At 40.8% G+C, this 27,214-nt stretch overlaps 1 protein-coding gene and 1 long non-coding RNA gene across 2 annotated transcripts; one reads left to right on the top strand and one right to left on the bottom strand.

Annotated features, from left to right (window-relative positions):
• Nucleotides 1–1,050: 1,050 nt before the first annotated feature.
• On the bottom strand, nt 1,051–25,512 carry LOC110989770 (cytochrome P450 3A9-like). Its single transcript, XM_087131169.1, has 13 exons — nt 25,356–25,512; nt 24,143–24,236; nt 21,269–21,324; nt 20,395–20,491; nt 19,991–20,107; nt 19,722–19,810; nt 18,180–18,319; nt 17,133–17,281; nt 14,639–14,752; nt 13,469–13,689; nt 12,701–12,838; nt 11,388–11,550; nt 1,051–5,034 (listed from the first exon to the last, which is right to left on the bottom strand). The coding sequence occupies exons 1-13, from the start codon at nt 25,430–25,432 to the stop codon at nt 4,954–4,956; spliced, it is 1,536 nt and encodes a 511-aa protein (XP_086987295.1). The 5' UTR covers nt 25,433–25,512; the 3' UTR covers nt 1,051–4,953.
• LOC147795729 (uncharacterized) lies at nt 7,561–12,231 on the top strand. The gene is made up of 2 exons (XR_015423644.1): nt 7,561–7,942; nt 10,276–12,231. It is a non-coding gene; the product is annotated as an uncharacterized LOC147795729 (long non-coding RNA).
• Nucleotides 25,513–27,214: the final 1,702 nt, after the last annotated feature.

The raw sequence follows: 27,214 nt of genomic DNA, 5'->3' as shown, positions 1-27,214 counted from the left end.
CGGTTACCCACTGCCAGCTGCGGGTGCCAGTGGCAGCCGCAAGGTATTCTGACTTTTCTGAGTACGAGCCAGTCAATGTGCGTTCAGTGCAAGCCCCAAGGGAACCATCCGAGGCGCATCGGTACTCAACAATTGGATCTGCCTCTTACGACGTATTGCCAGTCCGGAGAGGTAGTGCTAAGGAGCATCGTCAATCAGATGTCCAGTACGACACTGTCCAGCCATGTTCGAGTGACAGCCAGCCTGAATTTGAGAAAGGATCTCATCCTTTTGACAATGTTGACGGGGCAAAAAACATTATCTTCGTTAGTTGAGCGTGAAAGTCGAGCTTCAAAGGACAGTCTTGCAATAGTCAAGCATGCATGCCCTATTATGTCCCAAACAGTTGTGACAGACGATACCGAATCGCAAGGATCTTCGTTAGTGAATTGTGAGTCTGATGAAGGTATGGTGAATAATCCCTTCTATCAACCTTTCGATACTTCGGCTACTTCGAGTACGTCAGGCAAAAATCACTCATATTAATGAGAAGTCAGAAACGTAAAGTTCCTTGGCTTGAATCACATCAAATTCGTAGCCAAATTTTGCTCAACTTGAAATGAGTTTGAAATTTTATTTTTTTAATTTGCAGGTCGGACACTTTTGTGGCCCCACGAATTCGTGTTCGCTATTTTGTTCAGTGCAAATCTCTGTTGTACGAAATTTGATTCGAAATCCATGAAACAAGCCCAATTAGGACTTAGTGATCATGTGGGGCATGCAGTAGGGTGTCCACCGTGGGGGGGGGCAACTCCCCCACACGATTTTAAATCACTGGTAATACAAAATGCTTAACTTTTCAAACATGAGCACCAAACAAAAGACCAAGAACTAAAAGCAGGGCTGTCGGGCTGTAAGGCTTTTGATATTCCCCCAACATCATGTTGAATGAGCTTGAAGCCACATTCGCTTTTGAATATGCCCCTTTGACACCAAAAGCTGGATACGCCACTGTGCACATGGCTTTGCAGAACACAAACTGCAGACTGTGTTTGGAAAGATAGACTGTACTGTATTTGCAATTGTAGGAATTTATTCTCCGTTCAATTCATAGGCTCTTTGTTCTTGTAAATACTTGAAATATAACAGACATTATACGGCTAGAGACCATGAAATAATTGTTACAGATCAGAATGTACATAGAACAAATTTGGCAAGTTGTTTAATTAGTAAATTACATGTATTAAAACGGAACTTTAAAACAATGACAAAGCAATTATTGTGCTTCCGTTTGAATTTAATTATGCAATGTATCAGTAACATATTGAGCGATGTCGGGCTGCACAATATGCCTTTGACTCATTATACTTGCTGAAAGGAATCTGGGCCCTGTTTAACATTTGAAATGAAACAACCCATTCAAAAGCAGAGCAATGATCACACAAAGTTGCTCTTCGTAATACGGTCGTTTTATACAGTGGGCCTCCAAGAGTTTGCAGCGCGTTGACCAATTACAGTGCGCGAGATCTGTCGACCCAATGCGCGTTTGAAAAGGGTCGACAGATTGCTGGCCCTGTGATTGGTCAACGCGTTGCAAACTCTTGGAGGCGCACTTTTGTGAATCGACCTTATTGTGCTCCTAAATGCAGTCTCTGCTTGGCGATTGTTTCACTTCATACACACTGAGATCACGTCAGGAATTTGTTTAGCTTCCCCTAGCAGAACTCTTACACGATGCGGTAGAAAGACCCAACAAAGAGTCTGAAAACCTACGACAGTGATGCAGTCGAGTAATTTTTGAGAACCAAGTTCTCTACCAAATATTTAACTAGTTAGAAGGGAACAAAGCTGAAGTACATCGGCATTTGATGGTACATACAGAAAGGTAAGATTACAAAGCAACGTAATGACTTCAGACCATCACTGATTGATTAAAATTAACTTTTTAGGACAAAAGTACTCGGAAAGTACTCGGCCGAGTACTTTCTAAGTACTTTTCTCCTCAAAACTTAAATTTTACACAACTGGGAGTGTCTGAAGTCTAACATTTATTTTGTAATCTTACCTCTGCACATTTAACATCAAATGCCTGAGCACTCTGGCTTTATTCCCTCTTACCCAGTTCAGTATTTTGCAGAGAACGTTGGTACTCGTAAAGTACTCGACTACAACACTGACCTACGAAAAGTGCATCAGTTTGCAAATCATTTCTTTTAATTAAGTTTCAGCATCTTTATTAAGGCATTCAATTTCCAGAAAGCATCCAAAAGGGTTGTACAAGCCACAAATGAAACACTGGTACACAAAGCCTTCAGAACACCTCAACAGACATGGGACAGAGTCAATCACTCTATGGCCTGCTGTTTGGATTTATCGACAGTGTCTCGATCACTGCAATTACCCCTAAAATGTCTTCCAAACAAGTGGAACTGCTTATAAAACTGACAGCAAATTAAAATTACGACGTTCCACCTTCATCATTTTCCCCTATAACAACTAGAGAAATATTTTCTTCTTCACTTCGTTTCCACACACCATTCGTTATTCTAGCCTTGTGATTCTCAACTACACAGGAAAAACTTACTGTTGGCCTAAATAATATTTTGGGTTATAAGTTATAAGTGTTTAATTGTAGTACACTGAATTCTTGTAATCTATTATTACTTTGTTTCTAGCTGAATTTAGATACCCGGAAAAGCATACTTATTTTTAAGTGCTTACCAGCAATTAATGGAAATGAAGGATTCATTGAACCACGAATACTGTGTGCAAGCTGGCTATAGGGTACCATATAATTTACCCATTCCAGTGCGCATGTTAAGGAGAGTATATCATAATCACATACTGTACATATAATGACTAAAAACGATTAAAGAGCATGACAATGACTCCTTTCAAACGTAATGCAACCGATTGACCGCATTTTTTCAAGCAATTTTGAAAACTTCGAGGTCAACAGTTCCAAATATATGCTCCACTATCTACTCATTTGAACCTGCTTACAGGGTTGCATATAATGCAACAAAAATACGATATTCCCAAGTTATCTTAGTAAAGAGATATTGGCACGGAAATAACCACGTTACGTTGTAGCTATTGTAATATAAGATGTATTTATGGACTTAATTGTGGAGGAATAATTCTGAAGATAATTAGGAAAACACCTAGTATTTTCGATACTCTTTGCAGAACTCAAAATACTGTTTGGTCTTCTTATCTTGAAAATGAAATGGAAAAAAGACGGCATCGTGAACCCGAAAGAGGTTTTTTAATGTGTACACAATATTTCAAGCAATATAATGTATGTTATGGTTTTTCCCAGCAATCAAACCTACGGTTTTTTATTCGGCTGTTTTTATTTATGATGTTTAGACAAACTTTCTTGAAAACAGTAATAAAAAATTCGTCTTCTCTCCAATACCAGACTGCAAAATGATGGGCCCTATACATTGTAACTTGTGTTAGGCAATGCTGAACTACATCATCAAATTTTATGTATTTTGAAACTTTATTGCAAACGAAAAAAGTAATAATTACAGCATTTATTAAAACTATAGTTATGTCTCATTTGACTGTAAATTGAGGATGTCCTGTGTAGTGCAGTTCAACGGGAGAAAAAAAGTGTTCAGGTCCTCTTGGAGTCCCCTCTCAATTCTATGGTGTGATGTGCCGTATCATTACCATATTTCAGTCTTCTGACTCGATGTAAGACAGTTCCCCATTCTACTCTCATTGAAAGAGGATAACCGAAGCTACTGCAGTATGGTTTCCGTGAGGCTGGATGGCCAACCATGGAAACGTTACCAGAATTTACGCAGGACATAGTGTCCATAGAAACCAGCATAATATGCTGCCAGCAGCTACGAGGATTTTAACTTGTCCATCGCGCCATTGCGTCGTATATTTTTTGTACTTTCTCTAAAGGGCTGTTGCATTGTCGCGTTGTGCCGTCACATTATCACAGTTACATTTTTGCACTAAGCCTACCCCGTGATGCGCCAGTTAGAGGGCGTACAATTCGAAGAAGGCGCTCTTTTGAACAGTTGTTTAGTTTGGAAGAGGGGATTTTAATCTTTCTCCCGGAAAAGAAGAGACGACTATTTTGAAATGACTATTTCCAATGATTTATTGGACTCTTGGCGATACGCAGTCGAAGCACAGACCATGACTCAAGTAACAGGGGCACTAGAACTCTTTTTCCCTTTTGGACTTTCGTGGAGTGACATCATACACTATAATAGTTGAGTACCATGGACAAATCAAAACTAATGTACAGTATTAGGGAATAAGGGAGGCATGCATTCATGTACTTTCAAGGATACTGTCAAGTTAACATTGAGAGGAAGGTGTCAACCGTGTATAATTTGAATTTGTGTCCATCTTTAGGACTTGGGAAAGGGAAGAAAAACTTAGTGAGCTAACGTCTTTTTTAAAAGAGTGAGAAAATGTGAGAACTAAAAAAAGTGAGAATATACTGCCGAAAAAAAGCTCTTAAAAACGTTAAAGCGACGATGCGCCCTTGTAAGTGGCAGTAAGGAAATTCCATCGCATATTGCAGGTCAGGTGGTGGATAGTTTGCTTTACGGTGCTGTGAAGAAAACCCAAATTACATTGCTGTGTGCGTTTTGGGGGAATGTGTGAAGTTGCTGGGCTAGCAGCCCAAAACACGCGTGCAGTGATTTAAGGCATGTTAAAGTAATTTGGAAAAGGCCATATTTTATTCATACTAACCAAACCTACGACAGCTTTCCAAAGACGGCTTTTGAAATATGACACACTTCCATCAATTCATTAAGCAATATTTGCAAGAGCAACTGTCTTTTTTTTTGCACAGAAAAAATTACAACAATACAAGTAAAAAGGGGCACCATTGGAGAGACAACTTCCACGTTGGAAATCTTTTTGAAATCTCTTACAAGTACCAAACATGAGTTCTAGTCTAGAACGGAAGTTGACATTCTAGTTGAGGGGTGTTCACTGGTCCTTTCTTGGCACTGCACGCACATAGACATCCTGTGGTTCAAGCATGGTCATCTTCTTCATTACCAGAGGGATCTGCATGGGAACGACGGACCACTATTATACTATGGCACTAGGGCTGGGTCGCGTGTACAGGAAGGTACCAGCGGGACGTTACATGCACCATCTTAAGGAAACGCTGAGTGTGTTCAGTCACTTGGTCCTAAAACTGTGTGTGCCAATGATACAGTCCACTGTCCAAGTTTGTGGGTTGGAATAAAGGGACCTCCCCCAACGATTGCCTTGCCGTGGGACTTCAAAAGTAGAGGATGACAGTAGGGGGTTGGGGCTGGATACAGCATTTCACTGAAGGTACTGCTTACAATAAAGATATGCTGTAAGCCCCCTCCCCTCGGAAAAAATGTTACCAAAAGCCCTTCTGGCTTGATGATTTTTTTCTTTTCAACAAATTGTGTGTGTGTGATGCTGAGGAATGGCCCAACATAAACGTTTAAAATTGCGTTTCTGCTACTTTTGGAAAGGAAGGTTGTAATAATCCTCAGAGTGTTTCAGTGCAAAAATCGCTGTCAGTTTCTCCTTTAACCCAGGTGCAAGCCCATATGAGGCCCATATGGGAAAGACCTGGGCGACGTGGGTTATCTGGAAAAGTGGGATAACCTATGCTTATCCCATATAGGGCCCATATGGGATTTCCCAGTCGAGATCTACATGGGATGACCCATTTGGGTCTCATATGGGTCAATTCTGGGAAACCCCGTATGAGATTCCACATGGGCCGACCCATAGGGGTGTCATATAGGAAAAACATGCGCATACCTGCACATAGGAACTACTGGGGCCAGCCCATTTGGGTATCATATGGTAGAAACGTGGACACACCCACATGGGAAATACCTGGGCCAATCGATGCACACTGGTAGTAAATGAAAACAATATGGACACACCCATATGGGAACTACGTGGCGTGTCTCACGTGGGAATCATATGGAACAAACCTGGGAACACTCACATGGGAACTACCTGGGCCGATCAACATGGGTAACATATGGGAAAAATACGGGCACACCTATGGGAGCTACTTGGGCTAGCCCATATGGGTATCGTATTAGAACAAACCTGGGCACTACCACTTGGGGACAACACGGGCTGATCCACATCAGATAGGACAAACCTGAGCACACTTACATGGGAATTACCTGCCACTCTATCTACATGGTTATCATAATGGGACTAGGCGGGCACGCCCACACGGGAACTACCAGGGCCAATCCACATGGGAGTCACAGGGGAAAAACAAGGGCACTTCTACATGGGAACTACCTTGGCTGACCCATATGGGTTTCAGGTGGGACAAACCTGGGCACACTGGTATGGGAATTACCTGGGCCTACCCACATGGTTATCATGTGGAGGAAAACATGGGCAGGCTCCGACTACATGGGAACTACCCGGGCCGATCCACATGGGTATGATGATAGGAAAAACATGGGCACGACCACGTGGGAACTACCGTGAGCCGACCCATATGGGTGTCCTAATAGGAGAAAACTGGGCACATGCCCCACATAATGCTAGCCAATATGAGTATCATATGGGACAAACCTGAGCAAGGCTTAGAACAGGAACATAGAAAGTGCTATCATGTTCTCTGGCAGTAGCTGAAAACAACAACAACAACAACAACAACAACAACAACAACAACAGCAACAACAAACAACAACAAAACCCGCAATGTGAATTTCTCTCATTACAGCACTACGCCATCCTTTCTTTAATAGTATCACGTGGTTTCATGATCATAATGCTGGATCGTGTGCGGCAGCTGGCAAAGCATGTCGGCACGAATACAAAACAATATGTAGGCCTACATGAAGAACGCGTCCACCAATCCTCTGATATGCATGACTTTTAATCAAAAGGCTGCAATTGTACATGGCTCCGTTTCTGAAGTTTGTTTTACCATCTCGAAGAAAACCCTCACAGACTCCAAACCCAACGGGGGAAATTGTTGATGAAAAGTAGGTTCATCGAGCGTTGACAGGAGCCAAGGCACTGTAGGGTGCAGACCACTAATTTAAGTGAGAATTTCTGACCAGCTCATTAGCATTAAAAGTGCCCCCACAGTATCTTTTGAAAAAGGAGATTTTTTGGCCCCCAAAATGGTGTAAATCGTTGCCAGGATCAACTCCCTGGGTCTTTGAGCTTTCATATGAGGGAAGAAGGGCTGAAAACTACGGTTGAAAAATGGTCCTAAGTGCCCGAGAAAGTTGAGGGTTGCCACTTGAAAAATGACTGCAATCAGACTTCGGAAAAATCACTTTTGGGGGGGTGATTTTGTTTGTGGGAATAATTAAAAATGTAATTCGTTAACCCACAAAAAATTGAAAAGAAATTGAAAGATAAGTGACCAGACAAGAATTTCATTTGTGTTTCAGAAATCTCAGGGATGTTGGCGTGCATGCTATTGGGCCCTGAACGGTGCTGATTTTACACTGTTTTCAATGGGGCTTGAATTAGTGGACTGGACCCTGTACCACGTTCGTTGCGTGTTTTTTACACGCATCAGCGTTGACCTATGACCTTTCATGGCTGCACGTTCTGTGCATGATGTGTTCGAGCACAAAGCGCTAGCGCGCAGCACGTTTAAATTTACCGTTTGATTTCCATAAACCATGGTAGAAACATTGTATGCACTTACGTTCGATTAACGTACAGTACATGTTTGTGTAGTTTTGGGGCATGGTTTGGGCAAGACTCCGGAATAAAACTTTCATTTTTGCGCGTGACAATGGACTGGTTGACCTGTGACTGAAGAAGGAGTTTTGTCGACGGGTATCGTTGTGGATTGTTGAAAAATCAACTAGTGTACAAGAATCTATTCACGGTGTTGTGCTGCTACCGCGCTAGCGTTCATGATGTTCCGCCGTCCTTGCTCTCTGTAGCAAGCATTAGCAAGTTGCAGGCCACGTCATTGACAAGGAATGTAAGTTTCAGTTAACGCACCTCCATGCTTAGGCCTTAACTGTTTTGTCAGTTTGTATTCAAATATCATGATTTTCATTAAAGACACACTCATTTAATGATCACGGTTTCAAGTAGGAGGGTAACCATTGCCAGTATTTCAATTCAGCTCAGATTCGTTCATTTGATGGCTGTAAATACAACAAGCCAACAGAGTGCAGAGCAAAATTTCCATAAAATCTGCATCGGCTACAACCTTGTCACATTTAGATGATGCTTGCTAGCCAGGCTAAACTTCACTTGTAATTATACTGCGTGTATATATAGGCCCAGTTTACATTTAGCCTTTTGTCACAAAACTTAATAAGCACAATAAAATATGCATTGGATTATGATGAACTAAGACATTGTGAGTAATTTATTCAGCATGATTCTGTGAAAGAGTTCCATACACAGACGCCACTTCACACCCTGTGCACAAACCGGAGTGGTCTGGAAAACTGGTCAAGTGTTTTCTGAGTAAACGACTTCTTTTTCCCCTCCTAAATTGAATTTTTCTGGACATGTATTTGCTTTCTGATGGCTAGGTCACTATAGGTAATAATTACCGGCGTCCGTATCTGGACTCTTCCCTGATGCTGTAAATGTACATCCATGCACATACTTGCATACAGTGAAGAATTTATTTAATACGCACAAATTAAAGCCACTTGTGAGTTGTGATGTTGACTTATTTGTAATGTTAAACTTGAATTTACATGATCAAGTTTCTTGTTCTTAAGTTCACATGGGCGTATCTTACAGTCTAAGATCTTTTCGCTTTTCCAGTTTTTTGCATGGCAGGAAGGCTGTGTTTTCAATATTGATTTTTTTGTGGAGGTGTTAATGTAGTGTGTGTTGATTCAGTTATAAATTTGCATACATTTTCTGAGACATTTGGTACATATATCTGCACATTTGTTAAATAAGAAAATCTGATTTTCAAGCATTCCTTCTTACCAATACATCGTACATTAGTTATCGCACAGTCACGAGTGGATCACGGAATAATGTAGTGCGTCTGTTTCCCGACACAAACGCACTACATTATTCCTTGTTCCATAAGCACAGTAAAGATGGAATAGCGGCCTTTTACGTGCTTTACATCAAAAAGAAGACAAAAGATAAATACAGCGGACGGAAAAAAGAGTAACTCCGATCTACCATATTTTTTCAATTTTATCTAGAGAGCATGGGAATTATTTGTGTTTCGACTTATTTCATAAACAATAACAGAGGGTTTTATACTACAGGTAAAAAAGGAAATTGTTAGAATTGTGTGTGCATTTACACACGTGGCGATCAGTACGAGCAAACACGCAACTTTTGAATGTAAAGTCACGCAGCTGTGAATTTGCTTTTAGTGTAAAAATAGCGTGATGCGTTGAGTTAAAACAGCGCATTACTGCGGTTTGATATGAACCACGCAATTTGGTTAAATATATGTAATATAATTCTTGTCATGCATCCACCAATAAAAACTGAGAAATTAAGTTTACCTGAAGATAATACTTTTTATTCATGCATTCTCCTTGCCTTGAAACTTCAGAGCTCCATTTCTTGGAAAATTGTTTTAGATACACATGCAAAGTGAATTAACAATTACACTTAACCGAAAAGGGATGTCAAGTAATTTTCATTGATTAGAGAACAGTATAAAATTGCAGAAATACTGGGACTCAGAAAAGTCCATTGCTGCAAGTCTTTAGATTCGGTCGAAAAGGTGATCACAAATATATAGATGTAGTGATCAAATTACAAGTGGCACAAATTCATTTCGGATGATTGTGTTTATGTGGGAATATCTGGTTTGTTAAAAACAAATAAGATGGCATAAAAAGTCACCAAGCCAGGAGGGTCTCATTTAATAAAAGTGCCCTCACTTGAAATTAAAAGAATTTGATTGCAATGTTTCTGGGAAACACCAATTGTTCTTTTGGTTCTAACCTTAAAACGGTACTTTCATTTGTTGGGTGCTGTTAGTTTAGTCTTTTAAAAGCTACATTAGGCCACCTTTTCTTTATGTAATTGGATGAATTTTGTGCCCCCCATTTTTTTGAAATGCTAACTCCCCCAGAGTTAGGCCATGCAGTTTCTCAGAAATGTGTGGGTTGCTTGGCAGCGCGTGTTGGCAGGTTGGTAGCACAACTTGCAACCAACCACGAGCGTCCTTGAGGAGGAGCAGATAAATTCAGTGGCCAGTGACCCTCCACTCCACTTAGCTACCGGACTCAACAGAGACTGTTCTGTTGTCTCTGTGATTTCTCCTTGCATTGAACCTGCCACAATTACATATTCGTCCCTGTCCTGCTCTAGGCAAAGACGCCACTAGTAATGAGGCACTGGGGTAACATCAGTGAGCCTATTGAGCTGCATGTACTGCTGGACAGTGAGTGACTTGGAGCGGAGTCGCGTGCATTGTGTTCCCCACACCTGATTTACTCAAGCCGGGGAATTAAGGAGAGGTTGTGCAATCGAGCTCTGCACACCATCTACACGTAGCCAACGTCCTCGGAATTCATTCAAGCCCCCTTGAACTGCAAGTCCTTTAACTGCAAGCTCTCCGGCTTATTGCCAAGTGAAGCCAGACAAGTCATCGCCAACTTCAACGCATCTTCAAGCTAGGCCCCTTATTTATTTTTGTTGTTAATTATTAATTATCTTCCGGGAACAGAATCCCTGGGTTTTTCTTGTTATTTTGAAATATACATGTATGTATCCTTTAGATTTAGGATATTTGTATTTTCGCACAGCGTGTGAAAACTTTCCGCTATCTTGGCCGGAAACGCACTAATTTCCACTAGTTGGCTGGCAATAAAATGGCGTAAACTAGTAAACAAATAAATAATGTAAGCAGGTGTCATAATTTTCATATTATGCCAGCTACATTTGTTTACCGGATTACCGGAGTATGAACCCAGTAAAGTCAGAGGAGGAAAGAAATTAGAATAAAACTTACATACAACTAACATGGAATACATTAATCTGTAAGTGCTTGTGGTATGAGGAAGTAAGATAACTTCGATTTGTTTTTCCGCCGACTCAGATCATCTCGTCTGGAATTATTTAAAATGCAGTCCGTTTTTTTCAAAACCCTGGAAATCCTGCGTCTGACAATAATAATATTGATGTATTTCATTTTTGGCGTTATAACCGCATTGCAGTGCGTTTCTAATCCACCTTCAAAAATGCTGGCGTTGTACGATGAGTGATGTACAGTTTCAGTAAATTAGTAGTTTCAGTGAGGCACATTTTAAGACTTTTTGGCAAAACTGCCCTTTGTTTCTTCCAAAAGTAGTTTTGTCCCTTCGGGGGAGGAGACATGGCCCCAGTTCACCTTCCTCTCCTGGACTCACCCTTGAACCGATTACACCGGTCTTGGGAACACACGTATAAATATCATCCCAGCCCAACCCCTGCCAACTCACCGGTGTTTCAGCGCAAGCTTCGAAGCGATACTCTTGGAGAACTCGAGTCAGAAAGACTTTCATTAGGAGCAGGATGAGTTTCACGGCGACACAGGCCCGTGGACCACCACCAAAGGGAAGCCATGCCACCGGTTCGACGGAATCCTTGTTCTCAGGGCTAAACCTAAGATTTCAATTTGGGGTGAAGAACATCAGGTACGCGGCATCGACATTTTCCCTTAAAAACACCGTTCTGTCTTAAATTTTTCCACCCTCCGTCCTAAAAATGCATGAACTTATTACTTGGAAACCCAGGCATGACGTTTAGCAGTTTTATTTGAAGGACAGGGTCAGGAGACATTAAGTATATGTTTCATCGGACTTTTGTTGATGTTTCTACTACAAATTCACATATACAAGTACAATGTATTTGATATTCGTCCAAAATGCGTTTCATATGATTGCCACCACATGCCTACATCGTGAATGTTTGCTATAACCGATAAACAATGTCAACGCTATTGCCAACAAATATAGTTGTTCGGAAGTTGTATACGTTTATTTTCTTGAGACCTTCATCACAATTAAAATTCGCAGCTTACATTTTCCAAAGCGTAGTGCTTCCGTAAAAGGAAGCGTGAGTCGTTTGCACTCTAAAGAAAATGTGCTTAGAGTTTGAAAACATTTTTTTTCTCGTTCAAACGAGTTATCAATCTCGTTTAGATGACTATATCGTTTCAAGCAACGTACTTTCCTTGTTTAAACAATTAAGTATCATTATCAACTGATGTTTTAGCACCTGGTCACATGTGTTCACTGTACCACATGGGTTAATAAATTCCTCTCCATGGAAACCAGAATTCTACACACCCGTATACGGTAAGCTTTCCATCGTCTGTCATGACAAGTAATGAGAGCAAACCGACTTAAACGATGTGGTAACATCCAGGAAATGACTCGTTTTATTATTTGGACGAAATAGCTGAGTCGTTCAAACGGAAGAGCTCAGTCGATTGAAGGAGATGGCGAGTGATTTCAACGACTTAAAGATACACAATGTATATGGACGAATACAGTAGCACGACATCACGTAAATTGTCTGGCTAAAGACTAATCTACTTTTGTATGCACTGACCAGGGTTCGGCAAAGGAGGAACGAAATTAAAAGCTCCTAGCCTGAAATGAGTGTTTGTGTTTATGGTTCGCAGGTTTGAAAATCTAAGTCAGTATACATTTGAAAGTCGATTTCTGAGGAAAACCCACTGAAGAAGCTTTACAGTTCTATTCTGATTTTGTGTAATGACTTTCAAAATATTTTGTATGACATTTTTTACCTCTCGGGTCGAAATTCCTCTGGATTTGGCCAAAGATCCTCATCATGTTGCACTGAATAAGCCGGGATGTGGACCACCAATCCCTTCGGCAGAGTGTACTTGCCGTATGTTACGGTCTCTGCGCATTCCCGGTCGGTTCTGCATACAAAACAAAGGGAGGGAAAGAAACCAATGGTATTCTTTGTCGTCCAACACAATGATCTTAGCGGAAACAGCTTTGCCAGGAAAGTAATGCCATGCATGAACGCGAGGTGAAGCTTGAAGTTTGGTGGTTATCAGAGTGGTACCTGTGAATCCAAGGGACAGGGGTAAAACGGAGTCTTGTCTTCCAAGAACGACTGTCCAATCCGCTTCCTCAGTAAAAGACTCCTCAAGGCACCCACCCTACCCCAGGGTAGGTAATGTGCCGTTTCTGAAATGCCAGAATAGACGGGGTGGGGTGGGGGAGCAACTAGTGTCCAACGTGCCTCCTTGAGGTGCAACCAGTGGTAACACCAAATAACAAACCTTGTTCATATCGCATTCCCAAAATTGGAAGATTCCGTATCAAGATCGCTGAGGTGCCGCAGTTCTGAGCCATCGCATATACTATTTGGTGTGTTACCAGCCAGCCAGCCAGAAAACAACCCTCCACGTTATATTTGCCTCAGGTATGTCAAGTGACTGTGCTACTAAGTTTACACGGTGACAGGTGGCTGGTCTGTACTAATAATGTCTGAAACAATACAAAACTTTGCTTAACTTTCCGAAAAATGCAAAAGAACTTACGACACGACCGGGGGATAAAGGCGAAAACACTCGTATATCACCATCTCCATATATTTCATTTTGCTCATTGTGTCGTAGTTAATGTCTTCGGGGTTAGGCGCATTCCTGTCGATCTCTTCGATGATTTTGTCCTGAACTTCAGGGCTCAGAGCAAGCTGATAGGCGGTGCATGTCAGGATCGTGGTCGTTGCTTCGTTACCTACGGACAGCTGAAGCACATTCTGTTGGCAAAACGAACAGAAAATCTGAATTCTCCTAGAATTTCCTAGTATTTGTATAATATTAATATCTTCGTAAGAATAAGAGAACAGCCAGTGAGGCACTTTCTGTTTAAAAGGATATTTGTATAACGATTCTTTGAAAGCTTGATCACGTTGGACAAAGAGCTTTTGTCATCCAAAGACGAAATTTGATAAAACCAAAACAACCAAACCTGCACGCGCGTAGCTTTAATATAGCTCTGTGTGAAAGCACCATGTACCACAACCGTTATTTGTGTATGCTGTCCTTACACGTTGAGTTTATTGTAGGCCTATCATTGTTTAGAGTATCATATCGGTCCACTTTCTTTCATATTAATTAATATTATTAATTGATTTCTTTCATATTATTAGCTCCAGCATATCGCAATCAAAATGGACCGGCCAAGTGGTTTCTGTATGTTTTCCACACCAAGCATCTCAGTAGAGGCGTAACAGGGGGGGGGGTTACCCAGTAGCGAATGCCCGTGCCCCCCACCCCCATTTAAAATCTGTGAATAAGCTCTGTTGAAATGCAGCTGCAGCATTTTTCTTAAGGTACCCCCTTGAAAAAAATGTTTGCACCCCCAGGTGGCTCCACCACAGACGTTTAGCCTTAGTTACGTCAATGCATCTCAAAGTATCTACTGGTCGTGTATACGCTTGCTGAGAACCGTCATTAAACAAAGTAACTTTGGGGTAGGTTTCTGTGACATGAATTGAGATTTCTTTTTGGATCGACTGTAACTGGCCGAGTAGGCCGGGCCGTATTACTAGTCGAATTTACTGAAACATAAAGCCCAAGAAACAAAAAAAATGTCCTTTGAACTGAGCATTAACAAGGTTAATAAAGACACCAAATACATTTACTATTTGAACTACCACAACAAACAAACGATACTACAGCACGTGCGGTCAAAGTATCATTTACCATTCCTATAAACTCGTTGTAGGTAAGTTTCTTGGGTTTACCAGCCTCTTCTGGAGACTTTTCGCTTCCAGGAACATTTGTGTTTTCGTAGAGCTGCTCCACCAAAGTTATATACTGAAAGTTAACAAGAAGATTAGTTTTAAAAGCAATGGTTTAATACACAATTTACAAAATATAGAATACTCCTAGCCAGGTTGCTGCAGCCTTTCGTGAGTTAAATTTGAAAAAAAAAATGACACACTGAGTCTTTTAAATTCACGTGAATACACTTTGAATTCTCCGTACATAAGCACCGTTGCTATACAGACATCGGGATTCGGGGCAAGCTTTTGCTTAGTGACATACGAGACGCCCTGCAACAGTATCTCAATGGATAAGAAGGGTACAAAGGAACCAGACCATCCCAGATATGGTGGTCACTAAGCAAAAGCTTGCCCTGAATCGGGAGGTATGGCAACAGTGTCTTTTAATCCGGAGAATTCAAGTATCGACAAGAATAAAATATCAAATCAGTGCTCTGAAATACGTGATTGCCGAGCTTTCGGTAACTGAGTAACTTCTTCAGGGCAAGAACTGAATATGCTTGCCTTGAATAAGGTACTCAGCGAAACCTCGGCAATCACGGTTATTAAGGGCACGATTATTCAGGGCAAGCATATTCAGTTCTTGCCCCGAAGAAGGTACTTTGTTACCGAAAGCTCGGCAATCACGTATTTCAGAGCACTGATTTGATATTATATTCTTGTCGATACTTGAATTCCCCGGATATATTTTTTCATATATGAAATTGTGATTGTTTTCTATAGACGAACACGCTCAAATGGCGGCATTTACCAATGTCGCTTGTCATGACGATGTAACCCTTATGATGGACTTTGTGTCCCTTCACTCTAAACACCAGGGTCAGACTAACCCGGAATATGGGTCTCATGGGGCCTTACCCTTTTTTGGGTCATGTATGACCCAAAACAGATCATAATTTGAACCGGAAAAGGGTCAGGACCCATGGGACCTAAATTCCGTGTCAGTCCGACCCAGGTGTTTTTAGAGTGGATATCTTCAAAGTCAGTAATTATACCGTATTCCACTCAGTGTGTTTAAGTACCAACGACGAGGACTTTTATAACGACGGCCTTGTGCACAGCAACTGTCATTACACAAACATTGACTGTTTCGAGTGGTCAGAGCTATATGGAGAGACTTTTGTGCCAACTTCAGACTCTTGAACTAAAATAGTTAATCGTTATGTGTGCAGTACTGCAAGAAGCTACCATTTTAGTTCCATAAATTTAAACAATTATGTCGCAAATCTTCCCATAAATAGCTCAGCGAGTGGCGTACTGACAGGGGCGGATGCAGCAATTTCCCCCGGGGGGGTTAGGCTGGAAATATTTTTAATGTCTCATTTGCGGAAAAGCAGACAAGTAACATGATGAAGCATTAGAAACGTACATGACATACACTGTTTACAATGGTATTGTTGCACTATATTTAATGAAGTTATTTTTAAAAATTATTTTCCCATTTGCCCCTTTTTGCCCAGACCAGACTCGCGCCTTAGTAAGACTAGCCTCTCGAGCTGATCCATAGGACATTCTGCTTTCCCGCGGCGAAGCCAAGGGAAACTAAAATGTTCAATGATCACTGAGATATACTGTGGTTTCATTGCACAGCAAGATAAAGGAGTTAGTTTTATCTTACAACAATTTTCCAACACGTTCCCCTTACTCTGCTAATATCTGATTAATTTGATATTGAAATCTACTAGCTTTTTCGGAACTACCTCTTCATGATGAGTAACGCGCAGAGAACAACGCACCCGTTGGTTTAATTGCACACAGTGTCGGTGGTCATAGTTCTTTGGTTGCCAAGGGGTACAGTTCGAACGGTATTAGTACAAAATAGCAAAAGACAGCAAATGCTGTACAATATCTGCATAACTTCCTATTATCACTAATTATTATCAGTGGATTGTTGATCACTTGTCACTGAATTGTTCGTTCTATTCTGCGGAACCTGTCGAGCCGAATTTCACTTGACTGGTGTAACGTTCTCATTGTTTATCGGCCGTACTCGGATATTAGGATTTCCTATGAAGACGGCGTCCTTTGAAAGGGATGTATACCCCTATCGACCAAAGATTACGGATGACCACTAGTATTGTGTGGGAATGCATACTGAAATGCGAATTGCGCACATCACAAAATGCTAGCACTGTAGACCTGGATTCCAACACTTTGTAAAGAGGATAAAGTGGTAGTACATTTTTTTTTACAAATTTCTTTTATCTAAATAATTTTTAAATGTATCAGACAATAAATTTGATCCAAATACTTATAAAAGTCAGGATTGCTCAGGTTAGGGAACTCGATTAAGTGAAGACCTCTCACAAGCATGTTTTTACCGGTGAGGGCGCACTTCAACCCGAGGTGGATTATCGTCCATTCGTGGATGGCATGCCTACACTGTCCCTAGGTTGACACTGCTTACCAACCTTATTGGCACCTTTGCCCTCACGCTGTCGTATCCTGTCTCCTCCTTCCAGAGACTGATGAATCACTTTCTTGAAGAACTCAGATGACTCCTTAGAGACAATGTTGGCTCCCATCATTTCAAAAAGTGGGCCCAATGGTGGAAAGAGTACTGCAGATAAAGCAAGAAACTGTAACAGTGAAAATAGATTGTAAAGTTGGATATTTTTAATCGTGTATATCGTAAAGCCGTGCGTTAAATTCTGGAAATAGTTTTTCGGGAAACAAAAACAGAGGGCCCGATGTCTTGGTTACTTTTTTAGACTTTGTCACAGACACACAGGTTCTAGTATATTAGTCAAAACTTTGCAGTAAACATAAATGCTTTCTGGATGTTGCGCAAACGTAAGGTATGGTGCGCAATTGGTACACTGACGTGTACTTTCAAAATGTTGTTTCACAAAGACGTCAACATATTTCAGATATGCAATTCAGTGAAAAATTCTTCCACATGTTTGACACGAATTGTTCATTTGTGTATTAGTTGAATGTAGTAGTACTTGATCTAAAACCATTCTTACTTGGGAAAGGTTTAATTTCTTGAATACAAAAAATACCCTGGATATACGTTGGAGACTTGGTTGTTTGTTCGTGAAAACGAAAATAACGGGAAGTGTAACTTCTCCAGGCAAAGTGGGCAGACAGGTACTACCTCGTGTTTGTTTGTGACATTCATATTTCTGATTATTCAAAAAAGGGCATCACGGTGGAAAAGTACACTACCGATTATCAACATGCAACACCAGAAAGCACTATATAACGTGAATATGCATTACTGATAGTTAGAGTGCATCACTAATTCGTTGATCACATTTAATGCCCTTTGGCGTTTCATAATTGTAATCTGATCGGTCAGTGGATCAGGGGTATGGGTTGGTTCGTGTGTGGTTCAATGGGTCGATGGATCCATCGGTCTGTCGGTCTACCAGCGGATAAGTTGGTGGGTCGAGGGTCTGTCAGTCAGTGGGTAGGTCTACTACTTGCTTTCTTTTGAAACACAAAGAGCTCACTTGGAATCAGCGTGAACAACGTTGGGTTAAAAGCTCTCTCGATCCTAGTAACAAACGGATGGTCGAGATTGGTCTGACACTTGACGTCTAGACCCAGTATAACCGCCGCGCTGGTTTGCATGAAGAAGCCCAGAAAGATCCTCGATTCAAATATAAAAAAATATAGAGTCAGTGCAATGTTTAGTATGCGAGACATGTAAAGGAGTTCAGTTTTGTGACTGTCAATAAACCTCTTTCTTGTTTACCAACGTTTAAATGGTTGCAACATTTTTGCTTTTAACCTGTGTCAAACCCCATCCATTGGAATCATTTGCACTTAATTAAAATGCACGCTTATTGTTGCTAAATTTCATTTTATATTATAAAGACTTTAAAAAGCTTTAAATTTTTAAAGTTGCACGACATTTGAAAAACAAAATAGTGTAAATCATAACTTTGTTCATGACGGTCAGCCTTAATTTGCAAACGTCTGTAGGCAAAAATCTATTCGGTAATAAGAAAGACAATTCACATCGTCTCTGCGTATGTATTTACACCTATTATAAGCGGTTGCTAACGAAAAAGTTAGACACCATGCCTAGGATCCTCCTCGTATTGCTAGATACAGAGCAAAAAGTTAAACAGTCCGCATGTCAACCCTTTGCAAAGTGGCAATCAGTTTGTAGTCCCCGCCCCCTCCCTGCGCACAAAAAATGTATATTTATATTTACATGTACTGGCTATGTACAATGGGGAAGTCCATTCAATGGTTATGCAAATTGGAATAGGCCCCCTATCAGAGAAAACATGTTTTCATGAATATTGACGACAGTTCCCCCAAATCAACAAAGTGGGTTTGGAAAAGGGCGGCTTGTTCTCTTTCGTTACTGTTTGCATGCCATGGCTTTTTAATAAATCTGCTGAGCCTGTGGAATTGTGCGTGGTGAGAAAAGGTGACCTTTGTCCCAAAAATGATATCAGATTTCTTTTACAACCTCATACCTTTAAATATATGAAAATGGAGCACTATAAATAGCACTGCTTCATAATAACTTACATGACTACAAAGAAGATGGCTCTATTTTGGGGGGTAAATACTGGTGTTAAACGTCCGTTTCGGAACGTTCACTGTCTTTGTCCGCTGTTGACGTACATCTCGAACTTCTGCAATTCGCTATTTCTAGTCCCACCATCTGATCGCATTAAGAGTTTGTTCAACTTAAAATCCTCCACAATTGAATGGACCACTCACACACTCACACAAGCACATAATTATCGTGACATTAACAAGTGCATTCCTCAGCATCAAACATTGTCAGTGGTCTGGCTAGCTGTTTGGTACGTTTTGGAGGTGTAGTTCCCCATATTTGTTTTCTTTAAAATACCCCCTTTGTTTGCAGATATCTAGGAAAGTACACAAACCTTCAATTTTGAATCATGCAGCTCCAAGTGGTGTTTACCCAACGTTGAGGGGTACACTTGGTGAAGAAAATTCAGGACAGCAACATTTGTGTAAATGCTACTATCCTGTAATAATAATAAAAAAAAAATAAGTTCACTTACTTCTTTGCTTCCAGTGGTTTGTTATGAGTGTGAGCCTTCTCTAAGTTTTTAATAAGAGGGTCACAGCAGTCGCTGAATATCCCGACCATCTAATTCAAAACCAAAAAATGAAATGTTATTAAAGAAGAGTAGATGTTGGCAAGTTTATTCAATCATTAGTGCTTCCAATATCACTCCGTTGAGACCACACACACAGGGTGTTCGTTTCATTCCAAAGAAAGTAAAATTATTCAGGTGTTTTGATAATGGAAAAAAAAATGTTCTTGTACCTGTCTTAGTTTGCTTGTTGTGAATGTCGATGTGTTAATGGCGCGGATGTCTTTCCATCGCTGGCCTTTCATGTAAGTTGGAGCCATATTCAATGGGAAACCAAGGGCAGGAATATCCTACACCGTGATCAAATAAAATCCTCTAAGAACTTAAGAAAATAAAATTAGTTTAAACAAAAACAACATCCGCAGCAACAAGAGTAGCACTGGTGAAATCTACATCGATAACAACGCAAAGCTTAAAGTAATATAGACAACGGCTATAGCAACAAAACAATGTCAAATCTTAAACAATAACAACAGAACTAGCAGCAGCAGCGCATGCTGTTCAAGCGATATCATTTTCTGATAAAAATAGTTAGCATGTTTTTTCTTCTTGTTTTTTTTTATTTACATGTGCTTACCCAGTGATTCGGAAATTTACTAAAGTCGGTAACCAGAACCTTTTTCACGATGTCTATATCCGACACATAGAGAAGCGGGTCGCGGAATTTGTATATTCTGCACAGAAATGAAAATCAAACTTTTGTATTCATGAGTGCATATCCCGGGAGGATAGGAGTTATATCGCCTTCAGTTTTTGAACATGGGGATCAGTAGGCTGTTGAAGCACCCCCTCCCCATTTTATCATGGTAAGAAAGAAATCAAGGGGGATTGCAATCAATTGTGAAAAACGTGTTGGGCTTGCCAAACAGCCAGAATGTATTCAATAGCAAGCAAAAAGGACGAACAATAGAAAACCCCATGAATAGGTCGAACATATTAGAGACTTTTCAGGAATCGGACAGTATAGACCTTATTCACGGGCTGGCCTCATTGAATTTGAAAGCGGGGTTTACTCTTGATTTTTTTTATTGTTGAAAGCAATGAGACTAGAGCTAATGTGCTTCATGAAGCGCGGATATATCAGACGTGAACAGCTTTAAAGTCTGGAAATGTTGAAGGTGCACACAGGTGACTACTGGCAAATGTCAAGCTTAAACATCGTCATTGCTCCATCTTTGCATGGCTGATATAATGAAATTTCATGACAAATTCGAATCTGTATACTCTGATGAATAGTTTCAAATTCATGATTGAAGACACAGACTTGTACCTTGGCAGATTTTGAAAATTATTGAAAAGGAGGCTTGGAACGCAAGGAAATTGAAACAGTCAATAAAAGACGTTCTGAGAGACTTCTATAGCCTGTTTAATTTGAAATATAAGGCACAATGTCCTGAAATTGAGAAACTTACATAGGCTAAATTTGCTTCAAACTTCACTTCGTTCCTTACCCCACGACTTTTCCGTATTTCTTTATGCATTCTTCACCGAAGTTGTTGTTTCCTTTCTGCAAATATTGAATTTCAAGATTCGTATTAACTGCAATAACAGAGCTGCCGATATTCTTTAGGAGCAATAATTGTGCACTTCGTGATAAAGGGTGCAGACCACTAATTCAAGTGAGAATTTCTAACCAGCTCATTAGCATTAAAAGTGCCTCCACAGTATCTTTGAAAAAGGAGATTGTTTGGCCCCCAAAATGGTGAGATTGTGTAAATCATTGCTAGGATCAACTCCCTGGGTCTTTGAGCTTTCATATGAGGGCAGAAGGGCTGAAAACTACGGTTGAAAAATGGTCCTAAGTGCCCGAGAAAGTTGAGGGTTGCCACTTGAAAAATGGCTGCAATCAGACTTCGGAAAAATCACTTTTTGGGGGGTGATTTTGTTTTGTGGGAATAATTAAAAATGTAATTCGTTAACCCACAAAAAATTGAAAAGAAATTGAAAGATAAGTGACCTGACAAGAATTTCATTTGTGTTTTAGAAATCTCAGGGATGTTGGCGTGCATGCTATTGGGCCCTGAACGGTGCTGATTTTACACTGTTTTCAATGGGGCTTGAATTAGTGGACTGGACCCTAAAAGCGTAGCATACACCAGAAAGGCTATAGGTTCTGGCGTGAGGACCACAGCCAATTAGACGCAGTATTCCAGATACGATATTTGACAAAGGGGGACCCCCAATGTAACTGGTAACCTCTATTGCACCGGCCAATACCGCACCCCTCCCCGAAAATCTGACAGCCTGAGGAATTTCCAACCCTCCTGCAATAAACAAGAACACACGATTAAGCCACATTCCCTCCATACTATACCCAGCAAGAAATGAAACCGAGGGGTACCCCCAACATGTCCAATCCCTATACACATTCCAGACTATTGTTACTTAACACATCCCCCCCCCAAAGATGTCTGAAAGGAATTCCCCAGATTCCTGCCAGACAATGACCAACACAAAGCAGGGGGGGTTCTCTCCGTCTCATACCTTGCTGCACATGCTACATACAGTGCATCAAGTGGTTTGGAGAGCCTCCCATTCCCGTCGTGTAGAAACCAATTGGTATTCAGCTAGAGCCTACCCGGTACTAGACCCACATGAACAATAAACATTGGGTGGGGAGTCATTGACGCCTTTTGGATGGAGGTGGATGGGACTTGACAGCTGCAAGCAGTAGAGACGGGTCCGGGGGGGTGGGTGGGTGGGGGCACAGTCCCCCCACCAAAAATAAATAGGCCCTAAATAACAAGAGGGAAAAAAGAGGGAAGGGGAGGGAGGAATCCAGCCACATGAATGTGACGACGGCGTAAAAAAACAATAGTTTTGTTTCCTGTATCCCTGCCTCCATGGCCGCAACCCTAAAAGTTTAGCTCAGGCCCCCTTTTGGAAAACCCTGGACCCCAAATATCGTGTCTATAAAATTTTTTAACACTGCGAAACAATACCTCCCAGCAAGAGGAGTTCCTACCTTGACAATGGCCTGTCTCCTGAAAAGGTAAATGGTCGGTATTAAATGAGTTCTTATGTCAGTGGGCAAAAAAGGGGGGGGTTCAACTCAGGACTAATTCGTCTCGAACCGTTAACGCGCGTAAGTCAAATGAAGCACGGCTATTAGTCAAAGTTTTTATTTTTTATATCCAATTCTTTTAAAATTAAATTCAGGAACAAATTGCTTGCTATTGTAACAAGGCAAACTATATTGGTAACACATTGAATCCCCCTCTTTAAAGGGGTGGAGTCTACCACAGCGCTAGTCTACAAGTTTCACAGTAAGCGAGAACTGATTCTGTGGTGATACAAATTGATTGATTTGCCTTTTGTTTGAAAGACTGTGTTTTGTGTTATGTATTATCGTTTGTCGCCAGGGGACGAACGTTGTGGTATGCAAGCCATTGCCATCGTAAAATAGAGAGTCACAATATTGCATTAAACAATTGGAAAATTTTGTCAGACTCAACCTGTCAGGAACCAAGACGTGGACTGGACACTTGAAAAAATGTTAAACAAAAATATGGTCGGCCAAACAGACAGAAGAAATTCTCAACAAATTTTAAGCTTGAAAAATGAACGTAAACACCAACTTAAAATCCGTAACTGATATACTCACCAATTACAAAAATAGCACCTTAAAACCAGCAAAGAAAATTCGAAAATCTGAGCCCTGCACCCTTTATTTTCCTATTCCGTCTAAACTTTGCAATCGTTTAGCCTGTAAGTCCCACGGTTGAAAATTGCATTCTTACTTGAGGCTAATACAGTACCATTTAGCTCCAACAAATGTATGGATTTCAATGTTGAAGAGGGGAAACAAAAAGCTTTTATAATTTGTTTTCATGGAAAAAAATAATAAAAACAGAATAAATGGGTTCCATGCTATTCATTATCACGCCTAGTGCAATTGCAGATCACGTCCACAAAATTGGAATCCAAACTTTGATCTTGAACCGTAAAAATGTTTTATTGACTTCTAAACAGACAGACAAAAAAAACAAAAAAACATGAGCAGCTATTGTTCGGGAATCTTTTACCCAGTTGGAATTGTTTGCCGAACTGTTTGCAGGTCAAGCCCCGTGCTAAAAATAGGACACGCGGTTGCAATTTGTCACATAAGTTCTGACTGCTGGGTCTGCATATCAAATTCCGCGGCCTTATTACCACAAAGTTTTAGTTTTGATTTATCTTCAAACCAACCTCAAAGTACAAGCGGCGCTTGCTTCAATCAGACTGACCACTGATCTTTTGTGATAGACTAATACAAGTCAGACCTGCTAGACAACTTGAATGCATTATTTCAACTGTTTATTAGTCGAATAATCTATTCCACTTACCGTGAGCCATTCATGGACATTACCGATTATTGGGTAATATGGGGCCACAGGAATCCCCAACCTCTGGAAATACTGATGGCACCACCAGTCATATCTGTGGATAAAAGTGATTAAGCTTCTTCAGTGGCTTGGGCATGGTGACCCTGATGTCTGTATCCTGAGGGTCAATATTTCTAGGCTGCTTCTTGCAGGACCCTCAATAAAACATTTCCCTGAAGCGAGTAAAATCGAGACAAAATCCCTCAACTTGATGATCCGTCTCAAATGTCACCGACTCTGCATGCGTGTAGAAGTCGTTTTAACTTATTTTGACGGGGTTTACCATTTCTTCCTGTTGTCAAATACATAATACACATAGATGAGAGTAATGTGTACCGATATATTTTATACATAATGTCTTCGAGTGCTACACACGAAAAAAGTCGCGAAAAGGTTTTTTTGGTGATACCTCCCAGGCTCCAGGATTAGCTATAGCTGTCCACATACACCCTCACTTTTGTCCACCCACTCACAGGCATGAATTTGCACCTCTCAAGGAGGTGGCCTCATGTAGGGGCCTACATGAGAAAACTGATTCCAATATCACCTTATATAAGTACCAGGTTGATATTTTTATTACATATTCGAGTGTGGTCGGCTAGGCTCCAGCCGACACGGAATCCTAAAATGGAATGGTCACAGAGCAAGCAAACTCCTGGACATACATCTACAAAGTCAGCAAAATCCAACTCTCCAAAATCCCACGGCCCAAATTTTCCCGATTTGTGCTTAAAATGTTAGTGTGCCAGAATATGGTTCCGTTTTGCCAGATCTTTTGCATGGAATCGAGAGCGGGGAAGTGGCTGCTCGTTGGGTTTTCTTCCTACAAACAATTACCTGCTCCTCTAAACAGATTTCCTGAGTTGAGCAACGTTTTCAAGGTGAATAAGACAGTAGGACAATCATTTTTGCCGGCCATGACGATTTCCACCTTAATCAGCGAAATAATTAAGCGGTCATGAATTAAATAAACACGAGGACACCTCATAATGCATCGATGCCTTCGAAAAAGACTTCTTATGCACTACTGTCAATAAATCGTCACTGGATAACTTATTATGTGGAGCCGTTTAGTTTCAAGTGAGAAAAAACACACACAAAAAACGAAACAAAAACAGCAACACATCAAATAAGAGTAGTTTAAGAATTCTTGCTCTTGAACTAAAAGACTTACACCAAAAAGATCAAAATGGCACCCACAAAAAGTGACCATGTGGGGAAAAATGCGTCCCCGAGTATCCACAGAGACATGACGCAGAATCGACAGCCCAAGTAGAGTCGCTCGCTGGAAACCTGCACTGAACTATGTAAAATTCCCGGGTCTGTTGGCAGAATATGAGTCTTGAACGTCTGATGCCCTTTATTCTGTGCCCAAGTTGTCACGTGATTCAATATCTGGCCGTTATCAGTTTGCGCTTGAGCACTTTTCGCGATCCGGTACCAGCACCATCTGTGCACGTACGACAGTATGGCTGTTTTTTTATTAATTTTCTTAATTATAAGACTACCTGGGGATACACCCTGCACTTTCCTATGGGAAAATCGTTTTATTGCCAGCCATGGGAGGAGGGTCTAAATGTGGGACTTAACTTCCCTGAGGAGCCAACCGTAAGGGTGTGCGTATTCAATAAACTGTTTTCTAAAATCATATGCAGACGACTTGCTCTTGTAACCATTTGAGAAAGAACAGAATCTTACATTATCCCTGTAGTTTTCCAAAACTGTGAGATTGCGATTTTAAACAGGGTGTTCTCTTCGTCACACTTTTCACGACTGTTTTATACGAGTGTAAAAGATATACAGACCACTGTCTGCCCCCCACGCTCCCCGAGGAGAAAAAAACAAACGCTAATTGTTTCGAGTTGTTCAAGTGATGCATCAGATATCCCCAATGTAGTATTCTGCGCACCCTCAGTTGTTGCCTTTGTACAAATAGAACACTGTAACACCAGAACCTTATAATAACAAGCCGTGCCTGGTTGCATTTTTTACACAATACCGTGGGGGTTGCTGGCCTTTTAGAAAGGCTAAAATCATGGCGTCGGAGGTTTATTTCATTTTGAAAGGGAAGTAAAGTTTAACATGGCAACAAAGGAAACCCCCACGAGGAGTGTAGACTAGACTCCATTCAAGACTGGCAACAGAACCATTTCCCATTGGAGAGAACATGGTGTATTCCCAAACTGTTGCTATAAGAATATAATGCCATTTAGTCGTCACCGTTTTCAAGCGTGCAGAATACCAAATGCATTTGTTTTATTTAAGAATACAGTCTTAAAAATCAAGGAATGTACCTCGATGGATATAATCTGCTTTGTTTTTTTGCTACATACCTCAAAAGTTTAACGTGCTGTGCTCTCCACATGGCCGCCATTCCCGTCAATGTACCTATGACATCTTCGTAACATGTCTGTAAAAGTATGTTGTATATCTCCTTTGGGGGAAATGGTAAAGCATCATTTCGGAACTAGCGTTTGTTACTCCAGATTTGCGTCATGTACATGTAATAGTCCATGTAGCCAGCAGCGTTTTGGGTAGTCTTTAGTTATCTGGTAGTCTTGTGGTTTGTTTTGTCTCTCGCAGCAGTATTGATAAAAGTCCTGGATGGGAAAATTAAGGGTGGTAACACAAAATAAAATTACAAATCCAGGTGCTGTACAAAAGTTGCTAAGGAGTTGTTTTGCCAACTGGAAGGGAAAAAAAATGTGATTTGGATGTGTGAGGGCGTTGGATGAATCGGGGTTTAGACCATATCAGATCTCGATAGAAGACAGACGTACGTGTTTACTTAATGATCGCTTAAGTCTCAGCCACCAGGCGTAGCAAACTACAGCGGGCTATGTTTTCAGTGATCTGTCAAAAGACTGCACTTCAAAATAAGTGCTTGATTTATCAAGATATCTTGTGAGCATTTTGACTCTGTAAAACACACCAAAGAAAGAAATTCAGCAGTTCTGTCATCCCAACAACCGTAAGTGTTAATTTTGAATTTATCTGATGTTATAAGAGTTTGAAACACTGAATTTATGGGCT

Source organism: Acanthaster planci, linkage group LG21 (assembly GCF_054643075.1).
Source record: "Acanthaster planci isolate LZ-2023a linkage group LG21, COTS_SCS, whole genome shotgun sequence".
In the NCBI taxonomy this organism is placed as follows: domain Eukaryota; kingdom Metazoa; phylum Echinodermata; class Asteroidea; order Valvatida; family Acanthasteridae; genus Acanthaster; species Acanthaster planci.
The sequence above is the reverse complement of the archived record's forward strand: the minus strand, read 5'-3'. Positions and strand labels throughout refer to the sequence as shown.

What these genes read in the sequence shown, in the direction of transcription:
- LOC110989770 (XM_087131169.1), bottom strand. Translation starts at nt 25,432, where the DNA reads ATGTCTCTGTGGATACTCGGGGACGCATTTTTCCCCACATGGTCACTT. An exon ending in GTAAATTTCCGAATCACTGG is followed by an intron (nt 20,108 to 20,394) that starts GTAAGCACATGT and finishes ATCACGGTGTAG; the next exon opens with GATATTCCTGCCCTTGGTTT. An exon ending in CTTTATCCCCCGGTCGTGTC is followed by an intron (nt 12,839 to 13,468) that starts GTAAGTTCTTTT and finishes TTTTGTATGCAG; the next exon opens with AACCGACCGGGAATGCGCAG.